An 11,334-nucleotide genomic window follows, 5' to 3' on the forward strand; every position below is an offset into this window, starting at 1 on the left:
TCTGAAGGCTATTCTGTGCACACGGGTTTTTGAGATTTGGAATAGGTAAGCTGACCATGGGCCTACAGCACTGTGGAGCAAACCTTGGTTACACCCAGAGTGCGACCTCATGTGTTTGGTATAGGGATGTGCATGGTTAGGTAGTTAGGACACTCTTGGATGGACATTGAGACAGAGAGGGAGACAGAGGGAGAGAGACATGGAGACAGACAGACAGACAGACAGACAGAGAGCGAGACAGACAGACAGACAGACAGACAGACAGACAGACAGACAGACAGAGGGAGAGACACATGGAGACAGACAGACAGACAGACAGACAGACAGACAGACAGACAGACAGAGAGAAGCGCGGGGGAGAGAGAGAGTCTGGCCCGGTTATCAGGCAGAATCCCTCTCCAAACAGAGTGTGGAGGTAGTGGCAGACAGACATAGAGCGAGACAGAGGGAGAGAGACATGGAGACAGACAGACAGACAGAGAGCGAGACAGACAGACAGACAGAGAGCGAGACAGAGGGAGAGAGACATGGAGACAGACAGACAGAGGGAGAGACACATGGAGACAGACAGACAGACAGACAGAGAGCGAGACAGAGGGAGAGAGACATGGAGACAGACAGACAGAGAGACAGACAGACAGAGAGAAGCACGGGGGAGAGAGAGAGTCTGGCCCGGTTATCAGGCAGAATCCCTCTCCAAACAGAGTGTGGAGGTAGTAGCAGTGGAGAGGCCGTATCTCTCAGAGAAAAGGGCACCGGAGGAATGAGATGAGCAGCGTTAACAGACGACTGAGACATAACCTCATTTTCACATTATCTATATGCTAATGCCACAGCTTATGTGCTCCCTGTCACCAGACACAGCACCACACACTACAGGAGCCCAGGGCCAGCCCAGTCCACCTGGGGTTTGTCTCATGACGTGCAGATAAATCCGTGGATACCCAGACCTATTATGGGGTGTACCATTTAGATTAGGGGAAATGGTCAAGGGAACGTCCCCTTTTTTTACGTGTTGCGCAGTGACAACATGTTTTTCCATGTTGACCAACAGAGGGCGACATGCAACAAATATAAACAGGAGCCATTGGAGCCAATAACTTCCAGCTAGCCATCTGATTGGTCTTGACGGGTCACTGTTTTCATACATTTACTCAGTATTCACTCTCAACAGTCTTTCTCACAAATCATCTCGTACTGGCTTTAAGACCCTAACACTGAGATGCCAGACAGCCAGTCACACATAGTAAATACAACCCATCTTCTGTGAGAGATTAAACAGGGCAGGATCTGACATAAAAAATAGGAATTTGAACAATTCATGCTTTAGGTATTCCTCTCAATTGCAATCTCTCTCACTCTCAATCTCTTTCCCTCCCTCCTCCACCATACCCCCTAAACCAGCCTTCTCGCTCTGCAGAGCGAGTTGAGAGTTGGTTTCCTCCTATGAACCGAGCTTAGCGCTTTAATCAACACATCAGCCCAAGGCTAACGGGACATCTGGATGGAAATCTGGATTGAGATTACACCAGCCTCATCTCACACGTGTATGTGTGTGTGAGTGTGTGTGTGTGTTAGTGACAAATGATGCAATTGGTCACAAAATAATGCTGCTTCCTCCCCTTTCTCTCTCACATTTATTTAATTTTCTGTTGTACACACACATACACAACAACACCTCACCCCGCCCTCACCCCTCAACTCCCCCCCCCCCCCCTCTGAGAAACAGGTTTAAACAGTTTACATGTTGAGAGAGTACTCAGGAAGTGTGCCATTGTCTGCAAGATGACAGCTCTTTTAATCGGAGAAGGAATGCGAAGCACGCGAATTCAGAGTCTCCTGTTTAGGCCTCTGACCGTCTCCTGTCTCTCACCAAAACATTCGTTCTCACTCAGCTTTTGTGTGAAAGGATTTGAATCTCTTGACTTGTCAAGCAAAGAGAAAAGTACAGTTAGGGTGTGTGTGTGTGTGTGTGTGTGCACACCCTATACAGTACACTGGAACAGCCAGATCTTCTGGCATCTACAGTGTAGCAGTATCCAACTCACACAGCTCACAGAAGGAAGCACACCTTAAACTGTCTCCACTCCTGTCACAGGACTGCAAGTTGAAACAAGGTGCCCCAAAACGCTCAGGTGGCAGCATAGATGACACGAGTCTCTCTGGTATAAAAGTCTGTAACCGTCTATTCCACTCTCCGGGCGTTTCTGTGGAATTACGTCTGAATCCCGTGGTTTCCGCAAACACCTTGTTTTAAAGTAATCGCCTTGGCATCGTTTTGGACAGGTCTTTTGACATAAGTTGAAGCCTTTATCTAACATTCCTTAGGCAACCCCCTGTTCCTCTGCTGTCCTTCCCAAAAGGTTATCAGAACGATTACACACTATTTATCATTCAGTTCCGTGGAGACTCGGAATGCAGAAAGTTAAAATTATTATATTTTTGTTCTTGTGACACCCAACCCTCCCTACTTTCTACTTTTAACATGATCCACAGGGAGAGGAGTAATTGCCTGTCAAATTCTGCATTCCATGCAGGACGGGCTTCATGAATTCATCCTGTCGTGAGTTGTGTAGTGTTTAACCTAAGCTGTTGGCAGTCAGAGGAAAAACATCCACATCAAATTCCTACTTCTTCAAGTTGAACTCTGACCTCTTCTTTCCTCTGCCCAATGTCAGTCGATAACAGCATTCTTCCACGTTGTGATTCCACGCTACAAAAAAGGGAGGCTGGGTTGTGTTTTAATTGGTATGAACTGCTAGGTCCGCATTCAAATTAAATTACCTGCTGTTGCGTTTTTCTCCCAGTGATCACCACCTTACCAAGGCCATGACAATTGATCCTTAGAATGAAACGTGAACCTCACCATGTTTTTGATTGTAAATAAATTGCGCATACCCTTTTGAATGCTTGGAATTCATACATCGGAGTTTGATGGGTATGACTCGATGTGTATATAATGTTTAGATAGTATATATTTAATGAGTGTGATGGCGATAGGATGTAAAGGACAGTGGTCCTGAACGTGGAGGGGCAGAAACAGACAGACCTGATTGGTTGTGACGTGGTTGTACAGACTATACTAGCTTAGAGAGGTTGTGACCCCTGCAGCAGTCAGCCACCAGGAGTAAGCCCCACAGCTGCAGAATCCACTCAGACAGAGCCAATACGACCTATTATCATTATCCCCTACAATGGCCTTGACTACGCACTCAATCAGAGGAGGGAGGGCTGGAGAGCAGGGGAGGTTGTGGGGGAGAGAGTCTTGTGTTCCCACAGGTGGTGAGGTGCTTATACAATGGGCAGCTAAAGTGGAAGGTCTTCTGTGTCCAGTGTCTTTTTGATCACTGTGCCATGTGATTCAACCACCTGGGAATAGCTACAGTAATTGTGCATGCTTTGTGTGTTTTTAATTTGGTCGGCTTTGTGTTTGTGACAAGCTAGTTTTGTTGCAGTGTAGCAGTAAAGCTGGAGTCACACAGACCATCTGACTGTGAAGGGCCGAATGTAGCTGCCCGGTGATTGGCTGTTCAGCGTTCCAATCTTTGAGGCGCTGATTCAAACACGTCCACACATAGAACCTGACAGAGAGGGAATGAGACTAAACATCAGTCTCCAGATCTGAGAAGATCTGTTCTGAATCTCAGATGTGTCCTGTCCTGAGAGACTGATAAGATCCAGATGAGATGAGATCCAGATTGTCTGTGTGACTCAACCTCAAGACCTTCCTATGGTGTGTTGTTCCTGTGTACTTGAATTTTAGACCTCGTGTTTTGTGGACATCATTGGTTCTCATCAACTTCAAATAAGGACACTTTGTGACAACAGTACATTTACGCATCCGAATATGTTCTTCTTTTCAGAGTTTGTTTTTCCCTTTGGCAAACACTGTTACGGAGCAATATAAGCAATGACATGTTTTTAGCTCTAAAAATAAAACTAAAAAACATACTTTTGAATTTTTGTCAGGCTGTGTCCAAAGGCTGTTTTATGGACAGGTTTGGATCTGTCTCTCTGTTCCGATAGACAGCACCTCAGATCGTTCAAACTTCAAACGGATCTAAAAATGTTTTTCCTCACAAAGGGTTTTCCCTTGTTGAGAGGCCTCTCTGCATCTCACCCTCACCACACACCAACAAGGCCGGCCAGATTCTGCATCCATCTGTGCTAGCCTCACTGGCCCAGTTTGAATTCACTGTAGAGAATGATCTGTTCTTATTTTCTCTTGCTTGTCCCTTCCTCGAATTGATTAGTTAAATTGTTTATACAACATGCAGGTAGGTGTAAGCAGTGTACCCATAAACCTGTATCAAACTATACCTACACACCTGTACCAAACTATACTACACACCTGTATCAACCTTTTACCTACACACCTGTACCAAACTATACTACACACCTGTAACAAACTATACTACACACCTGTAACAAACTATACCTACACACCTGTAACAAACTATACTACACACCTGTATCAACCTTTTACCTACACACCTGTACCAAACTATACTACACACCTGTATCAACCTTTTACCTACACACCTGTACCAAACTATACTACACACCTGTACCAAAATACACCTATTCACCTGTACCAAACTACACACCTGTACCAAACTGGTTCTGAGAACTATTGGTGTTCTTTAAACATACCTGTCTATGCTATTGTTCTCGGTCATCTGAGGGCAGTAAAAGGGTTTGTTTAGATAATCCATTGTGTACCATGTGAAGTTAGAATGATGCTAGCATGGCCACCATACACCTCAATCAGATTCTAAGCCAAAGTTGTGTGACTATCTTTCCAATCCTCCGACTTTCCCGAGAGCTTCAATCAGGCAAACTCTCCGACCAATATGCTGCCAATCCACAGTGACAGCTGTTCCCTGATTGGGAACACTTAGAGATTAGGAGGTTGACTGAGTTAAGAGGCGTGATGCATCCTGCATCCTGCCAGTGCTACTACACAATCTTTCTGACGCTCACTCCTTCTGGTTCTAGATATTTCTTTCTCACACAAACACACTTTATCTCTCTATCTTTACATCATTTTTAGTTTAGTAGCTTTTATGCCGGCGCCCAAACAATGTGTCCAACAGTCCTTTATGATAGGATGTTGTTGTTGTGCTCCATACTGTATATAATTCAGAGTTTGTAAATAAAATGTAAAAATCTGTATAAATATTAATATTAAATACAAATCCTTGAGTGGATAAATAATATGGCTGTCATTTGATAGCTCCATAATGAGACATTTTAGAATTGTGAATGGTTTGGCAGTTCATGGGGTCTATATAACTGTGTATATCCATGTCACTGTGTATACTTTATCTTTGTTACTATAAAATGAAAAATGATCACAGTTATAAAAGCAAGCACACTTAACATTTGTATCCATGTATCCCATATATGCTCTTTTAAAAGTATTTACTCTCATGTACTCCTTTCTCATTTCACATTAACGCTAATGTGGGATTAAAATAATCTGATGTCTGAATCTGAAATATTCCAACTCTGCTCAGTGTTTTCATCGTCAGTTTGCGTGTGTATGACATACAGTGATGTCATTTCCTCTTCGGTGAGAATGCAACAGTCAAATTTTACTATGCAGGAAGCAATGTAATGCTAACTACCTCCAAAATGAAGTAATGTGTGTGCAGAGCAAAAGTACAATTTATAATGTGATGATGATTGATGAATTAACTGCATGTAGAGTATCAAGGAGCAGTTATTAGCATGCAGATAAGTTGAGCCGAGTTTCTGACAAAGATGTCGTGTTGTAGATTCATGTCATTTCCATGGAAGTTATCCACATCACTTACAAGGAATTAAACTTGCAGAAAAAAAACTGATCGCACAGAAATACATAGTACCCTGCCTAGCCTACCTCTCAATAATAAACACAGGCACACGCGCACACACACACACACACACACACACACGCACACACACGCACACACTCAGCCCAGGGGCATGTGCTCTGGCCCCAAAAATGGGACGTGAACCAGAACTGGCCCCCCGAGGGCTTCAAAGCTGATTGGCTGCCATCAGGGGGTTATTTGCATAGTGTGGGTGTGTCCTGAGCCTGAGTCAGGGTGAATGGCTTGTGCAGTTCAGATAGCAACTAGACAGAGCACGAGCAGAGACCTGCGTTCATCAACACACACACGCACGCACACACACAATGCTTCGGCAGCTTTGGTTGATATCGTCCTTGCTATAGGCACAGAAGTTGGACGAGGATAAAATCATGTTCAACAAAAGAAACCCCAGCCTTGGCAAAATAGGAGCAATATGGGTAAGTGATATGTGTGTTTAATCTTTTCTGGAGATTGGACAGCAAAGTGTTTTTTGTAAAGATGCTGGAGAAAGATGACTGTGCTACTAAGGGATGTGCTGTTTCACCACAAAAGCAGTCGTTGATTTAGATATCCTTTGACTGTTTTTTTTCTTTTTCCTATTTCTTCTCTTTTTTCCAGTTAGTCTGTCAAAGATAGATGAACAAATGTAGAGAAAGATTTCTCAAACCATATTTAATGACAAAGAATTCATTCCCTTATAGTCACCTTATTTAGTTTGTAAGTCTTCATTGTTTTAGCTGACAAGAACACCAAGGGACTTTTTATATTTTTATTGACTTTGTTTGACACAGTTTTTTGTGGAAATAGAATAAAGCATGTGTTTATGATTGAATATCGTTTGCAACCATTTTTTCCTTTTATTTTATAAAACAGTAATATCTTTCATTATTATTTATTTCAGGGATTGTGCATTCTCCTGCTTTACACCAGCCCTCTCTCCTGTTTTGCCAATTTCAGCCAAGCGAGAGAGCTTCTCTATAAAATAAAGGAAGGATTACCCAGGGGGACTCTCATAGGGGCTGTCGGCAAGGACTTAAACTTGGATTTCAACGTTGATCCCCCACTTTTATTCAATCTGCCACAAAAGACAAACAGTGAGCAGTACGTCCAACTGAACAGCACCACAGGGAAGCTGTATACTTCTAGCACGGTGATCGACAGGGAGGCTCTGTGTTCGGAGCCTGGCCCAGGACGCCACGGTGCAGACTGCGTCCTGGCCCTCGACGTGATCGTCCTCCCCCAGCAGCACTTTCAGCTGGTCAAAGTCAAAATCCTGGTGGAGGACGTCAACGACAACCGGCCCCGTTTCCCGGTGGACGAAATCCGCGTGTCGGTCCCGGAGAACGCCCCGGTGAACTCGCGCTACGCCGTGGAGCAGTCGGCCGTGGATCCGGACCTGGGGCTCCACGGTGTGCAGACCTACTGGCTGGTCAACGACTTTGGCATGTTCACGCTGGACGTGGAGGAGAACGAGGGCGGCGAGCTGACCCCCTTCCTCATCGTGACGGAGGAGCTGGACAGGGAGACGCAGGGCCAGTACGTGACCGACATCATCGCCGAGGACGGCGGCAGCCCGCCTCTCCTGGGCACGGCCTCGCTCCGCATTGTGATCGGCGACGTCAACGACAACTGCCCCCAGTTCACCGAGTCCCACGTCAATGTGACTGTGTTCGGGAACGCCACCAAAGGGGCGCCGCTGACGCGCCTCCACGCGTTCGATCCCGACCTGGACGCCAACGCCGCCGTCGCCTACGCCTACAGCGAGCGCGTGCCGAGGGAAACGAGGACCCTGTTCCATCTGGACGCGGCCACGGGGGTCGTCAGGCTGGCGGGGAAGATCGACGCCAGCACCGGAAAGTTCTACAAGCTCACCGTCCTCGCCAAAGGCCCCGGCTGCATCCCTGCCGTCGCTACGGTGACCGTTCACGTGGTCCGGGTGGCGACGGGACCCCCGGTGGTTGTGCCGCGCTACATCGCGGCGGAGAAAGACGGCGTGGTGTCCGTGAAAGAGTCGGAGCCGCCCTTCACGCCCATCGCGTTCTTCACCGTGAAGAACGCAGAGCAGAGGCAGAAGGTGGACTGCCATCTGGAGGGTTTGGGCCCGTTCAGACTGAGCCCTTACAAGCTGTTCAAGAACGAGTACCTCCTGGAGACCACGGAGGACCTGGACTATGAACAGAGACAGGACTACGAGTTGACCGTGGTGGCTAAGAACTCCCGCGGCCTGGTCATCAAGACCTCGGTCCGCGTGCGGGTCCTGGATGAAAACGACAACGCTCCAGTGTTCCAGCACGGTCTGGTGGAGGTATCGGTGGAGGAGAACAACCCGCCCAACACCTTCCTCACCCAGCTGCAGGCGAGTGACCAGGACAGCGAGGCCCGCGGCGAGGTCATCTACCTCCTGGGCTCCGACGCTCCCTCCATCTTCCTGTTGGACCGGGCGACTGGCGTTTTAACGGTGGCCACGTCCCTCGACCGGGAGGAGAAGGAGAAGTACCGCTTCACGGTGCGGGCGGTGGACCGAGGGTCTCCCAGGAGGGAGTCCATCGCCACGGTGATCGTCACCGTGCAGGACCGCAACGACAACAGCCCGCGCTTCATCAACAAGGACTTCACCTTCTTCGTCCCGGAGAACTTCCCCGGGTTCGGGGAGATCGGCGTCCTGTCGGTGACGGACCCGGACGCGGGGGAGAACGGCTGGGTGGCGCTGTCTATCCTCAATGGCAGCGACGTCTTCGTCATCGACACGGGCCGCGGCGCCCTGAGGGCGAGGACGCCGCTGGACCGCGAGCAGCAGGGCACCTACTACCTGTGGGTCGAGGCGTCCGACGGGGGCGAGCCCTCCCTCTCCTGCGTTGCCGTGGTGACGGTGCTCCTCCTGGACGTGAACGACAACCCCCCCGTCGTCCTGTTCCCCCAGTCCAACCAGTCGTACATGCTGGTGCTGCCCAGCACGCTGCCCGGCACGTCCATCACCGAGGTGTACGCCGTGGACAAGGACACGGGCATGAACGCCGTCATCGCCTACAGCATCATCAGGAGGAAAGGAGGCGAGCCGGGGTCGTTCGACATCGACCCGGACACGGGGAACATCACCCTGAGGAGGGAGCTGAGCGACCGCGGCCTCTACAGCCTCCTGGTGAAGGTCAGCGACCACGGGCAGCCCGAGCCTCTCCACTCCACGGTCGTGGTCAACCTGTTTGTCAACGAGACGGTCAGCAACGAGAGCTACGTCCAGAGCCTGCTGACCAGGGAGGCGGAGATCGAGGTGGAGGAGAAGCCGTGGTTCGTGGGCCAGCTCACCGAGAGGCAGGAGAGGACGGAGGCGTTGCCGTGCCGCCCGGTCCTCATCACCCTGGCGAGCACCTGCCTGGGACTGTTCTCCATGGTGGTCACGTTGCTCTCGTACATCTGCTGCAGCAAGCTGAAGCAGCACCGCAAGAAGAAGAGGGAGGTGAGGATCCCTCTGACGATGAACGGGGACATACACGCGGTAGACAGGAAACTCATGGAGATCTCAAACATCTGACTTCATCCGCATTGACGCTGTTTACAATGTTTACACAACCTGTTTACAATATTCAATATTCAAATGGGTGAGAGTTTTAGTTCTCAACAGATCACATCAGTCCCTCCAGTCCAAAATACTTTTGTGTATATACTGTACATATGTTTACAGAAAAAGTTTTATAAATTTATACAAAAAACTCTAAAATAGACCTGAGAAGGTAGCAAAAGAATTATGAACCCCTAATACTGCCTCAGAAAATATAGTTTGGTCACCCCAAAAAAAGGTATAAGATGAAATATTGAGGTGATAGGTTTGGATGTTGATAGTAAATACACCGGTATTCTATTCATTTTCATCAAGTCGATTTGCTACGACAATACCTACCAATTCCAGTGTACAAACAGTTACACATATTAGTCTCTAACTTCACTTTGTCTCTGTCTCTGTCTCTGTCTCTGTCTCTGCCTTTTCCTCTCTCTCTCTCTCTCTCTCTCTCTCTCTCTCTCTCTCTCTCTCTCTCTCTCTCTCTCTCTCTCTCTGTCTCTCTCTCTCTCTCTCCCTCTCTCACAGTTGAGAGTGTTCTCAGTTGTGTTGACTGTCATTGTTGTGTGCAGGTCTTGGTGTGGTAAAAACCTGATAACGCCATTTTTTTCAAACAGTGTCATTTAAATCTAAATGATTTTTCAAAATACTTTTTTTTATGTGTGCAATTTTACTTTGTTTGTCATGAGATTTCAAAATGCAGCATCCCAGCATTCCTACATTCTTACCTTCAACCTATATACATAACACACACCTAAACTTATACATAACATACCTAAAGATCAACCTGTTCGTCCAAATACTCCTACCCTCTGTCAAGAAAACAAATTGATTATGACTGATTAAAAGGTGCTTTATTTTTAGTATTACACTGGATTTTTTGCTTCTAGATTTACTGGACTTCCAATAATGGAGGTTACAGTATGCTGCTGTTATGTGACTGTGGTAACCTTAGAATGCATTTTATGTAAGACTATATTCAACCTCTTACATGTAGGTACTGTTGTCTAAGAACGTGGTGCCTGTGGGAACGCTAATGAAGGGTTGTAGTTCTGTGGTTTAAATGACTCCACTCACCCAACTCCATTTAACAATACAATAGTAATTGTCAGTGTGTGTGTGTGTGTGTGTGTGTGTGCATGTGTACAGAGAGAGAGAGAGAGAGATAGTGAAAGAGAGAAAAAGAGAGATAGTGAAAGAGAGAAAGAGAGAAAGAGAGAGAAAGAGAGCATCTATCTTGTATTTCACAACGTTTTCAACGTTTTCTGATCTTGACGATAGACAAGACACTACTTTGAAGATCAAAATAATGACTTATTTTTATGGGAGCTCACCTGTGTAGATTAGGAACAAATGTTACGGCGTATCTCACATAACTCGGCGTGACAAAGAACCTTTCATGTAAAGGCAGACTGCTCCGCTCCTGCCAAGTCACGCAATCAGTTGTGCGTTGTCAGTTGGGCAACACTTTAGATTTAGGTTAAATCAACCACCATGTATACTTAGAAACACCATAGTAAAACTTTGTAGGAACATGGGTCAACATGCAATTAAGTACGATTCAGAGTTAGCACTCTCTGGAAAGCCACACCTTCCCCAACCCAAGTTTTCTGTCATTATTTGCTGAGGCATAATGAAGTGCATCTACAAAGAAATTCTTATGTAACTATAGAGTTGTTACTTTCGGTACTGCCAAGTAAGTTACTTGGTAGTCAATGGCAACTTTAAGGTACATTTCTGAACATTTCTATCATCCCACTACTCTTATTATTTGTGTTACGTTCTTGTGGAATCCCATGAGCTACGATGCATTTGCTTGTTGACTTTTTTCAGTTTTATCTCTTGGACCTTCACAAGTGTTGTCCTTGAGGGGCTAGTCATTCAGTTAAAAGGCAATAATTTGAGGATATTTTTTCGATCCTG

At 46.8% G+C, this 11,334-nt stretch overlaps 1 protein-coding gene across 1 annotated transcript; it reads left to right on the forward strand.

The window, feature by feature from the left end:
* The first annotated feature begins 6,247 nt into the window (after positions 1–6,247).
* On the forward strand, positions 6,248–10,258 carry pcdh20 (protocadherin 20). Its single transcript, XM_084668571.1, has 2 exons — positions 6,248–6,295; positions 6,760–10,258. Exons 1-2 carry the CDS (start codon positions 6,248–6,250, stop codon positions 9,385–9,387), a joined length of 2,676 nt encoding a protein of 891 aa, XP_084524697.1. The 3' UTR covers positions 9,388–10,258.
* The last annotated feature ends 1,076 nt before the right edge of the window (positions 10,259–11,334 follow it).

The sequence above is a fragment of the Hypomesus nipponensis genome, chromosome 12 (genome assembly GCF_054491055.1).
Source record: "Hypomesus nipponensis isolate SF chromosome 12, ASM5449105v1, whole genome shotgun sequence".
Classification (NCBI taxonomy): domain Eukaryota; kingdom Metazoa; phylum Chordata; class Actinopteri; order Osmeriformes; family Osmeridae; genus Hypomesus; species Hypomesus nipponensis.

Coding starts and splice junctions, on each gene's coding strand:
- pcdh20 (XM_084668571.1), top strand. CDS start 6,248: ATGTTCAACAAAAGAAACCCCAGCCTTGGCAAAATAGGAGCAATATGG. Junction 6,296..6,759: donor GCAAAATAGGAGCAATATGG/GTAAGTGATATG, acceptor TATTTATTTCAG/GGATTGTGCATTCTCCTGCT.